Consider the following 16,176-nt stretch of genomic DNA (forward strand, 5'->3'; position numbering starts at 1 on the left):
CGTTATGGGAAGAAATGTTATGAGTGGTGTCTTGACTACAAGCAGATGAACAAACGCTGCACCACCTCCAAGGGGTCAAGAGATTGGCTTAAGGAAGAGATGATGGCTTATCTAGACTGGGACAGAGCTGAAGAGGAACGGGTTGATGAGCTTGTCATCGCTGAGGAGGGAGAAAACCCTTTTCGAAATAGCAGGAGAGGTATGGGCGACATCTGGAAACGAGTTGAGAGAGACAACGCCGAACAGGAGGCGTTGTATGCTGAGAATCTGCCCGAAGAGTGTATTGTGGTTAAATCGTAAATTATAGGGTAATTGGAACCCAAGCCGCGGCCCCGATTGGCTCAAGACCCGTGCAGCGAACGTGCTTAGTCATATTCACGGGTACCCGTGGAATTTTACATGCACGGGTACCCGTGAGCCTATTGGGAGCCGATGCGCGGGGTTTCTTGAGTGAACAAGCATTCTCTCCCGACCACTCTTTTACATCGCTCATTCCCTGAATGCCAAGACGAATGCCAAGATGGAGACTATTCCGGACCCCAAACATCTCCCACCAGACCCACGCCTTCCGGGTCAACAGCCTCGATATTCTCGCGACAACACCATCGCCTCTCTTGCGACTTTCTACAAGAGCCTGCCGCACATCGACCCCTCTCTAGTTCGCCGCGCGCCGTCGGGGGGTTGGCCAGAAATCACCCCTGAGTCGCTCGCGGCCTCTGGAATGAGACATCTGAACGAGCGAGTGGTAGACTTAATCAAGCATCTACCCTACATTGATGGCAACCCCCTTTGGGTCACTCCGGAAACTTTCCCCATCAACTACCTTGCCGCCGTGTCTTTGATACCAGCCGTTGGAGTGTTCAAGCCCAAATGGCTGCATGCTCTGTCCCACGACCTTCAGTCGTTTGAAGGCTTTCCAGCTTGGGTGATTCCCCTCACTATGAGTGTCAACAGGGACGGCGACATATGGATACTGGACACGATGGATGGCACAGTGACGAAGTACATCATCACGGGCGCTGTTTACCCCGAACCAGCGGGGAGATATGAAAAGGGCGACCCTAGGATGTGGAGGGAGACATTGTGCGATGATATCACTCTTCCACTGGAGACGTGGCTAGAAGGAATCATCGACAAGTACAAGACATTTCAGTACTTTGGCCTTCCCCGTCATGACCACCCAGGTGTCCTGTCGCAAGGCCACTGGGTTGAAGAAACAAAAGTAAGCTGCCGCGCACCTAGTTTCGATGGGACCGACTGACTTTTCTCCAAGGCACTCCAAGAGATCATGGTCCAAAACGGGTGGCCGGAAGACTACGAGGGCGAAGAGGGCCGCAGGAAACTAGCGGAATGGTTGAAGAAGGCAGGCATCTAGTGTAAGGGTCAATCAAGCGGCACAGGTGCGTCACAACCAGAGGTATGAACATCATCAGAGTTTGTGAATTTGTATTAGAATCTACAGTCAAGATCTAAACATATCAGATACCAGTATACATAGGAATATCAGAGTCAAACGACCGTCCAGGTTGGCTCGGAGGAAGGGCTTGGACGACGCTGTGTTCATGGACAGGCGTTGCCTCAGGTGCCGGCGCTTCCGCGGGCGAGTTGGCCGCCCTTTCGGCCTTGTCCCTGAACGTTCTAGCGACGTCCTTCAGCTTCTCAATCTCTCGTGAGCAACTGCTATCCGTGCACTCATCGAAGCCTAGGTGATCGCGCAGCTCCTCTGGAGTTGCCATCCTGGTAGAGTTGACACCCTCTACCACCAAGCCTGCTGGCTCGACCCAACGCTTCTGCGCTGGACCATTGGGCCAGGTGTCTCTCAGAGCTGCCTCTGCGGCGTGCGAGTCAAAATAGACATCCTCATTGAGGAGAGCGTAGCCGGGGTGCTTCACTCCGTTGATCGTGGGCACACAGATATTGTCCGCGATGCCGTAGTCGTTGGAGTTATCAGGGAGACCATCAAAGTCGAGCTCCCAAACAAGACGTGACAGTGCCACCTTTGTCAGATGCCACTCGATGGGCACTCGGGCATCTGGGTTGATGACGGTGACGGTAGTATGCATATCACTAGCCACAGGCGGCTGACGGCACTTGTCGAAGATCTTACCGGCCTCCCGGTTGTCGACCAGGTCGAGATAACGAACCATCTGTCCATCTACCGAGGGTGGCTTCGCACTGAGTAATCTCCGTACCTCTGTATCACCATCCTTGATCATGGAAGTGAGCAAGCTGTACCCATCGTTCACAGGTGCCATGACCGCTGGCGGGTATTCGTCTGGGGAGCATCCGTTAGGCGCATTGATGACAGGATCCCAGAGGGCTGTCGACCGCTGTTGGTTGAAGACTCCCGTGATGGGACGTTTCTTCTCGTCGATCTTGCGGTAAGGGCAGGTGATGGTCTTGTACTTGGGGTAGTTGTCCACAATGGACTTGTAATTCTTGCAAGCCTCCGGATAGACGCCCCCATTACCATTGCAAGGAATCTTGTAGCCGTTGCCTGGAAGCCTACTTGTCGAGACTACGATTTCACTGGTTCGATGAGATGTCATGTATCGCTTTTGTCTCTTGCAGGGTCTCCCATCATCCGCACGCTTGGCGTTGGAAGGACACGAAGAGGTCTTTGCCGGTGACTGCTGAACATTAGCATTTGGCTGCGTGTAAAAACCAGAAGAAAGATGGCAAATGAAACGTACATGAGTAGACTTTGGCGGTCGTGACACCGTCTTAGATGGCTTGTTGAACGAAACGGAGTGCTCTTTGCCGAAAACCTTGAACACCGCTTTACCCTCTTTCTCGATGCCGTCGGTACAAAGTTGAATCAGGGCTGGTGTCGCGGCGATCTCGGCAATATCCAGAATTTCGCCTAGAGTCACTCAGGTTAGAATAGGAAATGCAGGCGCGACGTGAAAGAGGTATGAAAGTCGTGGAACATACCAATGATCGGGATCGCAGCTTCAATCAACTCCAAGGGTGCCAAGAGAGCAGGGATAGCGAGTCGACAGAAGGCCTTGGCCGCAATGTCGAGAGCTGCTTGTTCGGCCGCTTCTTCGGCCAACTCCTCGGCTTTTTCTTTGGCTTCCTCCTCTAGCTCTTCTTTCGTCGGAGCCGATTCGAAGCCCTTGCAGCAGTAACTCTGAATACCACCAGTGCACGTCTGGTCACCATTCTTGCTGTGGTTATTCGTATCCTGGAGGACCTCGGTCTCTTCATCATCACAGCCACCCATGCATGACAGACCTAGACCGCGGTAGCCGCGCCACTTGCAAGTGCCCATGGTTGTGCCGTCATCGCAACAGAGCGTGCGGTACTTATTCTTGTCGCAGCGATCACTGGTTGAGAGCATGCCAGGCTGCCCATTCATCTGGGTGACCGGATTAGTGCCCTTCTTGCAGCTCGCTCCGCAATCTGTCGTGTAACATGAAACTCCAGCGGCAAGTCCTTGAGCCATTTCCTGGGCGTCTTCTTGCTGACCAGTGGTTACACCGGAAGCGGGAGCCAATCCATTGTCCTCTCCCTGGTCTCTTTGATCCATGGCCCAGACCTAAATCACTGAATGAGCTTGGCGATTATTCTAGGCAGAAAAGTATTACTTACCATCGTGCCTCCCAAGCAGCGGGAGTTGGCAAACTTGCGCTTCTGTTCAAAAGTGTCATCGTCGTCGTACGAGACCCACTGGTTGTCATCCCAGGTAATCCATTTCACCATGGCATCCTTGTCCCATACGGGCTTGACGCCGTTGTAGTCGATGACTCCGTTGATCTCTTGCAGGGTCAAGATGCCCGATGCGTTCGAACACTGCCCTGCCAAGGCACCGCCCGAGAATTGGCACACGCCATTGGGCTTGTTGCAAGAGGGGTCGGAAAGCGTGAAGCTGCGTCCGTACCAACCTAGCCCCAGAATGACCTTGGCAGGCTTTACGCCAGCTCTCCATAGGAGATCAAGGCCCATGTCGATCTCAGTAACATTAGTATGAGGTGCAAGGTATGGCCCGACGAACTTGGACGCAGCGTCCCAAGTTCCGTGCACTTCAAAGTGATGTTAGTCTAGGGTTTAGTGGTGTTGTGTTGGAGATTGAGTGAGACTTACAGTCATAAGCCATGAAGTTGAACCAATCAACATCTGCTGCAATAGATGCAAGATCGAAGTGTTGGAGATACCAATATGACGTCGGCAGCGTCATGGAAATTCCGTAGCGGGAGCCTGGTACAGGTTAATCAAGCCGAAATATCATGGAATTGGATAGGAAACTCACCAAAAGCAGCCCTGAGTTCTTTCGTAAGAAGAGCGTAGTTCTTCTTATCTGCTGTCACGCCGCCTCTGTCATCGGCTTGAGGGTATTCCCAGTCAAGATCAACACCGTCGAAACCATACTGCAAGTGCATAGATGTCAGTCTTAAGAAACAAACTCTTCAATGATGCTGTTCAAATTGGATTGTTGCTGGTGTTCTTACGTGTTCCATGAAGTCAATCAGGCCAGAGATGAACTTCTGCCTGTTGCCAGATGTGCTCGTCATGTCGCTGAAGGCTGTCCTGGTAGCTCCGGGGTCGGTGAATGACCAGCCACCAACAGAGATCCAGGCTTCTAACCCGGCGTTGTTCTTCTTCAGTGCTGTGAATCGGCTGTAAAGTTTTCCGGTCTCAGTGTCCATGGGAGCAATCTGGAAAGTCTTCGGGTCGAAGAATGCAAATGCAAAGTTGATGTGAGAGAATCCGTTCAAGTTGAGGTCCTCCGGTGAGACTGCTTGGCAACTGCGGGTGTTGGACCATCCCTCATAGTAACCAATTGTGCGCTTAGAGACAGAATTGCCTGAACAAGATGGTCTTGTGACGTTTCCGCATCCGCCAAAATCTTTTTGACAGCCTTTACCGCAGAAATCACTTGTTGAACCACAGAATCTATAGCATATTGATCAGCGAATGCATGCTTGACATGGTGTGGTGAAGGTTCATCAACCATATCACTTACCCGAACTCGGAACAACAGACACTCAAGGGGCATTCCTGAGAGCCTTCTTTGCCGTACTGTCCACATTGAGCTTTTGCATCACAATTTGATGTGCAATTGCCCTTGCCACACTCTGTTGGAGAGTAGCCGCAAAGCCCATTGGTGCCACAGCAAGCGGCATTCTCACATGGAGTGTCTGCATTGCATGTGCCAGTCGGAAGGGCTCGTCCGGTAAGAAGGTGGTCAAGAGAAGGAATTGAATAAGGAGTGATGGGCGCGACGTGGTTGTTAGAGTCTAAAGGAACGGCTGAGATGAGGAAAGGAATGGCTGCCAGAAAGGCATAAAGAAGAATGAGTGGAAACATCCCCGCGGCCTTGAACGACTCTTGGAGTCTGGAATGATGGGTGACTACGAAGCAAACAAGTTTCCAGAGCAGAACGGCAGCTCCCAAGACACAAATATGGCAATCGTCTTAACCCATGCCCAGCTCTTGACCATCGAGAACCAGCGTGTTGTTCACCAACAGGCAACGACAGCGTGCTCGCTTACTGGCTCTAGATCCACCCCGGGTTGCAGGGGTTATAGTCGCATTTCGACTCGGGCCATTTGATGCAGAGTGAGATTGAGCTGATGCTATGGATACATGTAGCGTCTGATACAGCCTGTTCCAGATATAATTATGGACTGCAGATTGCTAAAAGCTCACCTATGAACACCCTCAACATGTCGATCCAGGCTCTGATGATCAGACTGTCTCGGCGGCTTCGACCGGCTTGGCAGGAATTCCTCGTCAGCCTGACTTGAATTGGTATCAAATGACCCTTTTTTTCTGAATTATCATCTCACCTGCTTCCGAAGCCATCCCAAATTCAAGACCAACGGCCGCAGGGAGTAAGCAGGTTGGTTGCATGGAGCTGGCGATGTGACCCTTCAAGCCTTGTTGGGCGGAGTATGTCATCTAACCCCTGGCCCCTGTCACAAAAAAGCTTACCTGGACTTGGCTACTCTTGGCCATTCTTGGCTCCCCTCGGCACGAAAATGCCGCTGACATGAACCACTTTTTGAGTCCAGATGACTGCTGCGCCGTAGGCTACTGAACGGCATCGGGCCGCTGTGCTCACTTGGAGGCAAGAAAGATTGAGACAACTCCTTTTCCTTGCAGTTTGAACCAGCAGGCAGACCTATCAAGATGCGTCGCAGCTCGCGTGAAGGAAGAAAAATGCGATTGCCGACTCAGTCGCGGGACATCCGACTCCGGCAAGGATTTCAACCCTGCAGAATGCACTCCCGTCGCGTGCAGTTCTTCAGTCTCCTCGGCTTCAATATCACATTGCTAGGGTAAAGCGTTCCTTGCAGGCCCCATACTTAGAGGCTGCAGGCTGCAGCCTAATGCAACTCCCCTCAGGACTTTGGGATTACTGCTGTCAGACCAATTTCCGTTCCATTAGTGCCGAATCTGATGCCGACAACATCGACGAGAGACTCTAGCCAGCTGGTCATCTGTCAATTATTTTCTCCTAGTTAATTGTGAATGAATCAAGTCCATATACCGAAGGCCTCGCACATGAGATGAGCCGCAGCACCAATCCTGTGTCCGTCCATTCCTTACCAACACAGAGCCCGCCGCTCTAGGCAATTTCCCTCATCATGGAGATTCACTCATTGTGGTTTCTGTTCGTTGCACTTGGTTTTCTTCAAACATGTCATTCTTTCAATCTTTACCCAGCTATCAACGGCGATAAGCTCGCCAAGTCACTGAACGTCACATCAGACTGCATTGCAGCGCTGTAAGTATCTTGAAGCTGCTGCCTCTTATACTCTACCTGGGCTAATGAGCAAGATAGAAACCAAACTATTCCAGAATGTGACCAGACGTTACTGCAGATGACGATGAACCTGGAAAACTACTGGTGGACCGATGACAACCTCACGGCTGTCTGCGACTCAGGCTGTGCTGAAGCCGTTGGATCGTGGAATTACAATGTCTCTGATCCCTGCTTCGAGCAAAGTTTCACAGCATATGGAAAGCTTGTCCCCATTTGGACGGTTACTGAGCGCGTTGTTGACAACCTCATATTTGCCTGTTTATCATCTCGGTTCGTATCACTGCCCGAAGCGTTTTCTCGCGGAATCATGCTGATTTTCCGAAGATCCGACAACTACACATACTGTCTCACAGAATCTCAGGAGTGGGTCGGAGCCGATGTGTTGCGGGTTGACTGTAATGCCAATCCCTCAGATCCCACTTGCGGCGGCAACTCCACCGACATCCCCGAGGCGAACGTTCGCCTAGCCAACCTGTACGAAGACGATATTGTGAGTTAGTCTTTGGTGCTGTCGATGTATACCTTACTGACATGACATCAAGTTGTGCAATGACTGTTTCATTAACCAGCTTTACACTCGCGTATCGTCCATCTTCCTGCCGGATACCGACTACTCAGAGTATCTCGCAGACCAGATTTTTGATATCTCAGATGTTTGCAACAAAACTGTGCCCGACTTCACCGTTGCACTGCCTTGGGATTATCAGACTGCGTCGACCCTGTCTTCCGTAAACGTGGGTTCTTCGACGACTGCCGTGGCCACTGCCACCTCCACCGCCGCTGCCACGACCACGTGCGTTGGTCAGACTATTGGCACCGCCGTTGCATCAAAGAGAGACAATGCTTTGGACTGGATCAAAAGGTCTATGCCAGGATTGGAGCCTAGGCAGGCATCGTCATGCGATGACCTATCGTCTCAGTATGGCGTGAGCACTGGCGCACTTCAGTGGTTTACCAACAGTGAAACCTGCGCTGTGTCTGGCTCAGTATGTCTTCCTCAGCGGTGCACATTACAGAAGGTTGGAAGCAACGAGACGTGGTGAGTATTCCGAACCAATCTTTGCCACTTTGCGCGATTTTAGTGCTAATGAATATCTTTCAAGTACGAGTATCGCGTCATCCATCGGTGGTGACACTACTATTGTCCAGTTTAAGAAGTGGAATACGTACATCCTTGGACTTTGTGACGGTTTGACAGAGGGCCAGTGGGTATGCATAAGGTGAGTAGAACTTTGATCTACCTTATGCCAAGTGTGAAGTGGACTGACCAATGTTGTTGGATAGTTCTCCTGGCGTCAACGCTACCTACACATTGCCTGCACCACCCTTAGGCACAGAAGCCAATGCCGGGAATCAACAACGAGGAGGTGCTGGTGGCATCGTATCGGCCACGACGACTGCAACAGATATTGTCAATCCCGTCTCAGGAGGAACAGCCCCTAGCCCAACCCAAGACGGGCTGGTTACCAACGTAAGACCAACCTTTGGCAATAACCAAAGTGCAAGACTAACTCTTGTGATTGCAGTGCAATAACTACGCCAGCGCTACTGCCGGAGACGGCTGCGAAGCGTTTGCAACGCGTAACTCAATTGCTCCAACACAGCTCTATGCATGGAACCCTGTCCTTGGCACTGCTGGTTCTGAGTGCTCGACAGCTTTATGGGCTAGTGAGTACTACTGTATCGGCACGTGGAAGCCAACTCAGACATCCGCCGTGACTGCACCGGGCCCAACCCAGACTGGTATCACGTCCAGCTGCAACAAGTACGCAGAGGCTATCTCCGGTGACGTCTGTACCGTCTTTGCTTCTCGCAACAACATCACAACCGCTCAGCTCTACGCTTGGAACAGCGTACTAGGAGCAAACGGAGAGAACTGCGCTGGTTCTATGTGGGCGGACGAGTACTACTGTGTTGGTGTCTCTGGATCATCATCAGCAGCGACGACGACACACGCAACAACAACCACAGCTGCAGTCTCAACAACTGCTACTCAAGTCACAGCCCCAGGCCCAACCCAAACAGGTATCGTGTCGAGCTGTTCCAAGTTTGCCAAGGCGCCGTCTGGAGTAGTTTGCGGCGACTTTGCGAGCAGCAACAGCATTTCAACTGATCAGTTGTATGTATGGAACACAGTCCTCGGTACCAACGGAGAGAACTGTGCGTCTTCGATGTGGGCCAACGAGTACTACTGCGTCGGTATCACTGTGGCTGCCCCTGGCCCGACGCAAGATGGCATCAACTCTAACTGTGCTCGATACGCCGAAGCACCTTCGGGAGCGACCTGCACTACATTTTCAAGCTCCAATGGAGTCACATTGGCTCAATTATATGCTTGGAACCCGGTTTTGGGGACGAATGGGGAGAATTGCGCCACAAAGATGTGGGCTCAGGAGTATTACTGTATTAGTGTTACTAAGTAGAATGACCTCCATTTTGTTGGGAGAAGATAATTACCTTAAATTCAATGACTGCTACAAGTTTACACAAATACACCAAAGAGCGAAGGATGGTTGGCCCAAAATATGACTTCTCAGCGGCCTTAGGATGCGGCGTCCTCGAGCGCCAGGGTCATAGGGAGGGAGCAAGTGAGACCGGCCGTACCTGCCTTTCCAAACCTTCCTCAGATGACTTCTTCTGTTCCAGTCTGCCATCCGAATAACTGCTTAAGTAAACCAAAAAACGGATATAGGTTCCATAATTCCTGCAGCCGCCCGTCTTGAACGGCGGATCAGGTCAAACTCTGATTAGTGATGGAGTAATTTATAGTCAACCATTGATACGCCAATGAGACCATGCAAAGGACAGGTCACAAGTTGGAGTTCATTTCCTAGAGTGAGCGCCGAGAGAGGCAGCCCCCAAATCGGCAGCGGAGGTTGAACTCTTTTTTCGTGTTTTTCTTACATACCCTTCGAAGGCCCTTTTTTGCGATGAAACATTTGTACCTCGCTCCTATATCTCTTCTAAAGTCTCCTTAGAGCATGTTCAACAATTTTCGAGAAAAGAAATGGCACCAAAGTTGAGCAAGTAGATGCCTATTTCTTTCGCAATTGTTTCTTTAGGCTTCTGTTCAAAGAACAACAGAACGCACCTTGGAGGCTCTCTTTGGTCCGCAGCCAGATTCTCCAGTATGCCTGATGTGCATGGTGGGCTGATGGCTGTTTCTAGACTTGGCAGCATGAGTACTGGTCTGCCTTGGAACGTAGGCGCCGTTGTTGGCTGGCAGACTCAAACCAATGAGCAACCAAATTGATGTCAAAATTTAGACCAAAACTAGACCTGCATGGTTGGAATTGCGAGAATAATGACATGGTATGCATTGGAGCCTAATAAGCCAAGATGTAGCATGGAAACTGCATGGGACCAAAAAACAACCGCAGGTCCTTTCGCCACTTTTCGGTGTCTTGAACATGTGTTGGGACGGTCGCTGCGGGAGGCCGACCACCAACAAAGACATGCAGCATGGCATCCAACCAGCTTTGACTGATATTTTTGGGCACCGTATATGAATACAGCCCAACCCCCAATCAACCGTCTTCTGCTCCTGGCGTCGAAAGTTTCTCATCTTCCCCAAAGCCTATCACCATGGCCTACAAGAACGCAGACCTTGAGAGGGTGTATTGCACATGTAGAGCAATCTTCAGCGGCAATGATGCTCTATTGCGCAGAAAGAAGAAGGTCAAAGAGGTCCTGATCAAGAACACAACCACCGTTAAGCCACTTTTCATCAGCTTTGGCGAGCAAAAGACCATCCTCATGTCGCAGCACCTATTGGAATGCCGGGTATTTGAGTCCGACCTCCGCGCTAAAGTCATGTTTCCGAGCCTTTTCCAAAGCACCCCGCAGCAAGATGCTGACCGAGAGGCTTCGGAGGTCGATGCAGTGAGATCGGTCGCAAACGCCTTAGACGAGATGAGTCAGTCGGAAGGCGAGGATGATGACGATGAACTTGATCATATTCCCGAATCATATCCCGAGGAAGCAGTTCTTGGTCCCATAGCAGAAGAGGTCCCAGGAGACGCGCCTCTTGCCGACGAGCCTCTTGCCTTAGTCGAGGCTATAACGCCTCCCCAAGATCTCGCAAATATGTGCGATATCGACTCGGGTAAGTTATGAACAATTCTCCAATTACGAAACTTCACTGACAAGGCATAAGGGGTCACTCTGACAAGTCCACCGCCACACCCTGGGCTCCCTTCTTTGTATCCCGCCTGCCTCCCTTACAAAACGCAACATGACATCCTCACCACCACCCAGAGAGTTCTGGAGGAATGCTGCTTTGATTTTGCGACCAAATGGATACCAGGCGTTCTTCAATCCCAAGGCTGGGACTGTCCCTCAGCGGTCGAGCTGACGAAGTGGACCAAAGTCTTCAACAGAGCTGGCCTGAACTTGCCTGCGCACGCGACCACGCCTGCAGGCACCACCATCAAGGATGTTCTTTTCCGTACACGCCAGCTGAGGCACACGGCCGTGCACAGACAGCCCACGACTGCCCGCGAAATCAGCCAACACCTGCGGACGGCACTGAGAGTTGCCAAGACTCTTCAAGACGTCTCCCGCGCTGCTCAGCTGGAGGACTTGATGTCCGAGGTCGATGAGAAGATCAAGGCCATGGTACTGACGAAGAATGTTCTGGAGAACCGCACTCTGTTCAGCCTCGACGATATCCGCCGTCAACGCGAGGAACTTGATAGACAAGAGAAGGAGATGATTGAAAACATGGTGAGAGAGGATCGTGATCACAAGGCGCTTATCGGTCGCCTGCTTGAAGCCGCCGTTGATGACATCTTTGAGAAGAAAGTGACTAGGGGCCAAATGCTGGAGGAAGCCGAAAATGATGCCGCAGATATCTACTACGAAGCCAGTGAGGACACCGTGAATGGGGCTGTCGAGGATTCCGACATGAGCGAAGGCAATAAAACCCCTAGGGAGGATGGAAAAGACATTCCTGAACTTTTTGAATGGGACGAGGCACTTGGATTTGTGAAACCGGTCCAGTCTTGACGCCTAGGGGGGTTTCAGTTGTGAGTAGATACAAAATATCAAATATATCATGACTTCACACAGGAACGCGTGAGACATCCTCTTGAGTTGGCGAGGAATTGGCTGTGGTATTGTGCAAGCACTCTACCACGAGATGACGCATCTATGTTTCATCGCTGCGCCACCTCAGCATGGTTTTCGCATTGAGGATGATAGGAACAACGAGGCACGGTCTCCGAGGATGTCGTTCGCGCCTTACGGTGAGTGGATGCTTTTAGATCTCGCGCTCACCGAGACCACCGGCCGGCCGGAGGAAGAGTCTCGGAGTACCGACCCCGCACTAGGCCGAAACAAGAGTGATGCGGGGCTGTCAGGTACCAATCAAAAGAGTCAATCTCAAGATCCAGAAGTTACTGCCCGTGCTTCCTCAGATCGATCTTTTGGACCCCTCATTGATGTTGTGTTCCCCGTTTGCGGAATGCGAAGATACAAGATAAAATCACCATCGATACCTAGCCAGATGGAACCAAAGATACTCTGATACTGCAATTCCTCAATATCAAAGATACCCGGATGCCACAGCCGGTCGCACACAAGCGGATGTCACGTGTGACGGATAGCAAGCAGCGGCCCCGCCGTCGCCACCTTCCCGACCCCCCCGGCTTTTCAAATTTTCGTCCGGGCCAGAAGGAAGAGAAAAAAAATATGGCGAAGGGCGTGGGGCAATCACGCAAAGGGCGCTTGCCATGCCGCTCTGTTAGCCGGCTCCTACTGCCTTACCTAGTCGAGTGGTCCCTTCATCTAGCCGCTGCTCATTGTCACTGCCTTGACCTTTTCTTTGACTGAACATACTTACCATATTTCTGTTCCTAATACAATTCTGTCATTGGAATCCCCGGCCGACGACATGCCAAACATGGACGAGGAGCAGCCTTTGCTGGTCGAAGACCCCATCTGCGAGGAAGACATCTCAAAGCACTTACTCGACTTTGATCCCAATGGCGACCCTGAGAACCCCAGGGAATGGCCCGCACCTTTCAAATGGACTCTGGTCGCATTGCTGGCGCTCACCGCTTTCACCGTGTACGACAACCATCGAACATGATGCGTATTGCATCAAACATCTCATGGCCACATTTGAGCTGACATACGTCACAGCACCTTCACCTGCATCTCAGTAGTCCCCGTAGCTGCCCACATCATCCAAGACCTAGACCAGAATGAAGGCACAAACTCACCAGCGAGCGCCCTGCTCGTCACAATCTGGGAGCTCGGTGAAGCTGCCGGCCCCCTCCTCATCGCGCCCCTTTCCGAGATCTACGGACGCTACCCCGTCATGAACGCCGCCAACATCCTCTTCATCATCGCCACCGTCCTCGCCGCTATTAGCACCAGCACCCCGCTCCTCATCGGCGCCCGCTGCCTCACCGGTCTCGCGGTCGCTTCTAATGTGTTGAACCCGGCCATCATCGGCGACATGTTTGTTCCGGACAACCGCGGCTCGGCGATGAGCATAGTATCTCTTGCCCCGCTCATCGGCGGTGCGGTCGGCCCTATGATTAGCGGCGCCATTGCGCAGACCCTCGGCTGGAGACAGGTCCTCTGGATGAGTGCTGGTTTGGCGACTGTGTGTGAGATTTTGTTCCTTACCTGCTTCCGGGAGACGTATAAGATGACCATCTTGAGACGACGTGCTGCGAAGCATGCGGATGAGCACGGGGCACCTCTTCATCCTGCCGGAGTTGATGATCACAAGAGCCTGATCAAGCTGTGGGAGTCGATCAAGCGGCCTTTCTTTGTATTGCTCAAGTCAAATGTTTTGATGGGATTGTCGTTCTTTGGGTGCATAACATTCGCCTACTTTTACGTCATGTCCATTAGCTTGCCTGTCATCCTCCAGGACGTGTATGGCTTCTCGCCTGCCCTTACTGGTCTTTCGTTCATGTCCTTCAGTAAGTCCTACTCTGAACTTTTGCATGGTACGTTTGTGTTCTAACAATCATAGGTATTGGTTCATTCATCAGTGTCATCGTCAGCAACTTTAGCCTGGATAGGATCTACGTGAAGCTTCGCGGCAACGACCCCGTCGGACGTCCCGAGTACCGCCTTCCGCTCGTCATCATCGGCGCGTTCACCCTGCCCCTCTCCATCACCGCGTACGGCTGGATCGCAGAACTCCACCTTCCTGTCGGTCTTCTTCTTCTGTCGGTCGCGATGCTCGGCTTCACTCTCCTCATGGCCTCCCTTCCCCTCTCCGCATACGTTGTCGACGCCACAGGCCTGTACTCTGCTTCCGCCATGACTGGCGTCATCGTTACGAGATGCCTGGCTGGCACTTTCCTACCCCTTGCGAGCGGACCCATGGTGCAGTCTTTCGGTTATGGTTGGGGTTTCACCATGCTGGGTGCTTTCAGCATTTGCCTGGCGCCCATCCCGGTCGTTATCATGAGATACGGTCACGTTTGGCGCCAAAAGTCCGAATACACGAGAGATGCCTGAAGACGTCATGAGTTACGATGCCACTATCATTAATGCATATTGCCAGGAAAGGAAAAAGTGATTTACAATGTGTTATGGCTCTATACAGTATGGGAGGTTTTTCCTACTTAACTTAGATTCGGCGTTATCGAGAGGCATAATTCAACAGCTTTGGGAATAGAATCAATTAATAGTCAATCATTATACAGAAGCATTGTCAGGCTTGTCTTTGTTCCCACTCTTTGAAAGCTTCCATGGCTTCTGCTACCGAATCCCGTCCCATCAACTCCATACGATAATCCTCATCCATCAACCGCCACCCCGTCGGCGACAATCCATCCCTCAGCGGTGCGCCAGTCATCTCCGCATCGCGAGCCTCCTGCTCCGGTCCGTCGCGAACATGATACCATTTTCGATTCGAGGTCGCACCCCGCACATTCACCGTCGTCCGATCTTTCCGAAGCGTCTCATACAGCTTCAAGATTTCGGGGATCTGTGCTGCCATGTCATCCGCCCCTGAGGAATCTTTCAAGAGGCCCAGAAGCTTCCCGATCACGGCACCGTCCTCGACAGCCATGGCTGCGCCCTGGGCTTGGTAGGGAAGACTCGGGTGGCATGAATCACCCAGCAGAGTAAAGCAGCCTTTGGTCCACGTCTTCAACTCGGGGTGCGTGCATAGCTTCCACTTTTGCACTCTCGGTATCAATGAGATGAGCTTTGTCAATCTAGGCAAAGATTAGGTACCAGAAGCAACGCGAGAAATCTCACCTCGCAGCTTGCGAAGCAGCCGGAAACTCACGTCTCGTCCCATCCTCGATAGCTTTCCCTCATCTCTTCGATATCTCCTTGGACACGCTTCTCTCCCGGTTGCATATTATCCGGCCTGATGAGCACGAGGTTGAACTCCCGCCCGCCTCTGACGGGGTAGAAGACGGTGTGCTTGTCGGGTCCCATCCACACCGTAGCCTGCTTCCGCGCACAGAGATCGTCGACACGGGGATCATTGAGAGCTTTGAGGTAGTCAAACGGAAACGTAGCGCGATATGCCAAATCTCCCGTCTCAACCGGCGGCGAAGCCGCTCCAAGAAGCTGATCACGACAAATAGACCAGAGCCCTGTCATCAACCATCAGCAAACACAACTCCTCCCAGCCTGCACATCCTACTCACCATCAGCACCAATAATCACATCCCCGCCGATATCATCCCCGTCCTCGAGATACACCCTCTTCTCGTCAAAATCAATCCTTTCAACATCCATATCAAGACACAGATCCACGCCAATCTCCTTGCACGTTTGCCACAGGATGTAGTGCAAATCAGCCCGGTGCACAACCATCCAGAGATCGCCGTACCGGGCCTGCGCGTCCTTGGCCGAGAGCGTGTGCAGGTGCGCGCCGTCGGCGTACCTGCGGTACTCCATCCCATCGATGACGACCCCGCATTGGAGGAGTTTGTCGAGGTAGCCAAGTTGTCTTGCAATTCTTGTTCCGTTGGGTGGGAGTTGGAGACCTGCGCCGATCTAGATAAATATTAGCTTGGATAAACGAGTGTATCACTGAAAGCGGGAATAAAGCTTGCGGATGGCAGTTTTCGGCGCCAGTTGAGCTTACCGGGACCAGCCTATTCGCCCTCTCGAGGACCACCACCTCGAACCCCTCTCTCCTACACGCTATCGCACAAGCGAGGCCGCCGAGACCTGCGCCGATGATGAGGACTCTCATGTTGGCATCTGGCCCTGGACGGAAAAGAAATTGCAGTCAATTGGACCGGTGATGATCACCTTGGATAAGTTTGTTATTATCTAGATTCACAATCTGTCCTGTCCCGTCACGGCCGTAGCTCACCCCCGCTACTTAAAGGGGTCTCCGGCTTGAACCTGCATCATGCAGGAAACCCCGCGTCGGATCTATGCCGTGCCCCACTACCGAACCGCTGAGT

At 52.0% G+C, this 16,176-nt stretch overlaps 6 protein-coding genes across 6 annotated transcripts; 4 read left to right on the top strand and 2 right to left on the bottom strand.

Annotated features, from left to right (window-relative positions):
• Positions 1-520: 520 nt before the first annotated feature.
• BDZ83DRAFT_755205 (uncharacterized protein) lies at positions 521-1,375 on the top strand (the record flags this gene model as incomplete). Its single annotated transcript, XM_060514580.1, has 2 exons — positions 521-1,222; positions 1,274-1,375. The coding sequence occupies 2 exons, from the start codon at positions 521-523 to the stop codon at positions 1,373-1,375; spliced, it is 804 nt and encodes a 267-aa protein (XP_060361455.1).
• BDZ83DRAFT_461709 (family 18 glycosyl hydrolase) lies at positions 1,370-5,405 on the bottom strand. The gene is made up of 8 exons (XM_060503240.1): positions 4,967-5,405; positions 4,452-4,896; positions 4,253-4,370; positions 4,087-4,200; positions 3,595-4,025; positions 2,935-3,541; positions 2,694-2,863; positions 1,370-2,630 (listed from the first exon to the last, which is right to left on the bottom strand). The coding sequence occupies exons 1-8, from the start codon at positions 5,308-5,310 to the stop codon at positions 1,479-1,481; spliced, it is 3,381 nt and encodes a 1,126-aa protein (XP_060361456.1). The 5' UTR covers positions 5,311-5,405; the 3' UTR covers positions 1,370-1,478.
• Positions 5,406-6,127: 722 nt separating this feature from the next.
• On the top strand, positions 6,128-9,278 carry BDZ83DRAFT_632037 (uncharacterized protein). The gene is made up of 7 exons (XM_060508938.1): positions 6,128-6,733; positions 6,791-7,042; positions 7,097-7,262; positions 7,315-7,811; positions 7,876-7,992; positions 8,057-8,243; positions 8,299-9,278. The coding sequence occupies exons 1-7, from the start codon at positions 6,594-6,596 to the stop codon at positions 9,193-9,195; spliced, it is 2,256 nt and encodes a 751-aa protein (XP_060361457.1). The 5' UTR covers positions 6,128-6,593; the 3' UTR covers positions 9,196-9,278.
• Positions 9,279-10,322: 1,044 nt separating this feature from the next.
• BDZ83DRAFT_706012 (uncharacterized protein) lies at positions 10,323-11,842 on the top strand. Its single transcript, XM_060511520.1, has 2 exons — positions 10,323-10,877; positions 10,929-11,842. The coding sequence occupies exons 1-2, from the start codon at positions 10,358-10,360 to the stop codon at positions 11,777-11,779; spliced, it is 1,371 nt and encodes a 456-aa protein (XP_060361458.1). The 5' UTR covers positions 10,323-10,357; the 3' UTR covers positions 11,780-11,842.
• A 701-nt stretch (positions 11,843-12,543) lies between these two features.
• On the top strand, positions 12,544-14,450 carry BDZ83DRAFT_632043 (major facilitator superfamily transporter). Its single transcript, XM_060508939.1, has 3 exons — positions 12,544-12,841; positions 12,917-13,710; positions 13,764-14,450. The coding sequence occupies exons 1-3, from the start codon at positions 12,666-12,668 to the stop codon at positions 14,255-14,257; spliced, it is 1,464 nt and encodes a 487-aa protein (XP_060361459.1). The 5' UTR covers positions 12,544-12,665; the 3' UTR covers positions 14,258-14,450.
• BDZ83DRAFT_632044 (uncharacterized protein) lies at positions 14,451-16,109 on the bottom strand (the record flags this gene model as incomplete). Its single annotated transcript, XM_060508940.1, has 4 exons — positions 15,849-16,109; positions 15,406-15,757; positions 15,036-15,351; positions 14,451-14,961 (listed from the first exon to the last, which is right to left on the bottom strand). The coding sequence occupies exons 1-4, from the start codon at positions 15,957-15,959 to the stop codon at positions 14,454-14,456; spliced, it is 1,287 nt and encodes a 428-aa protein (XP_060361460.1). The 5' UTR covers positions 15,960-16,109.
• Positions 16,110-16,176: the final 67 nt, after the last annotated feature.

This window comes from Colletotrichum acutatum (assembly GCF_030867785.1).
Source record: "Colletotrichum acutatum strain CBS 112980 chromosome Unknown BDZ83scaffold_96, whole genome shotgun sequence".
NCBI classification, from domain to species: Eukaryota; Fungi; Ascomycota; class Sordariomycetes; order Glomerellales; family Glomerellaceae; genus Colletotrichum; species Colletotrichum acutatum.

Excerpts from the sequence above, each read along its gene's own strand:
- BDZ83DRAFT_632043 (XM_060508939.1), top strand. The coding sequence starts at position 12,666 with ATGCCAAACATGGACGAGGAGCAGCCTTTGCTGGTCGAAGACCCCATC. Across the intron at positions 12,842-12,916 it reads GCGCTCACCGCTTTCACCGT|CACCTTCACCTGCATCTCAG; the intron begins GTACGACAACCA and ends CATACGTCACAG. Across the intron at positions 13,711-13,763 it reads TCTTTCGTTCATGTCCTTCA|GTATTGGTTCATTCATCAGT; the intron begins GTAAGTCCTACT and ends TAACAATCATAG.
- BDZ83DRAFT_706012 (XM_060511520.1), top strand. The coding sequence starts at position 10,358 with ATGGCCTACAAGAACGCAGACCTTGAGAGGGTGTATTGCACATGTAGA. Across the intron at positions 10,878-10,928 it reads TATGTGCGATATCGACTCGG|GGGTCACTCTGACAAGTCCA; the intron begins GTAAGTTATGAA and ends ACAAGGCATAAG.
- BDZ83DRAFT_632037 (XM_060508938.1), top strand. The coding sequence starts at position 6,594 with ATGGAGATTCACTCATTGTGGTTTCTGTTCGTTGCACTTGGTTTTCTT. Across the intron at positions 7,812-7,875 it reads GTTGGAAGCAACGAGACGTG|TACGAGTATCGCGTCATCCA; the intron begins GTGAGTATTCCG and ends ATATCTTTCAAG. Across the intron at positions 8,244-8,298 it reads AAGACGGGCTGGTTACCAAC|TGCAATAACTACGCCAGCGC; the intron begins GTAAGACCAACC and ends TTGTGATTGCAG.
- BDZ83DRAFT_461709 (XM_060503240.1), bottom strand. The coding sequence starts at position 5,310 with ATGTTTCCACTCATTCTTCTTTATGCCTTTCTGGCAGCCATTCCTTTC. Across the intron at positions 4,026-4,086 it reads CAACTTCATGGCTTATGACT|TGCACGGAACTTGGGACGCT; the intron begins GTAAGTCTCACT and ends ATCACTTTGAAG. Across the intron at positions 2,631-2,693 it reads GACCGCCAAAGTCTACTCAT|TCACCGGCAAAGACCTCTTC; the intron begins GTACGTTTCATT and ends AATGTTCAGCAG.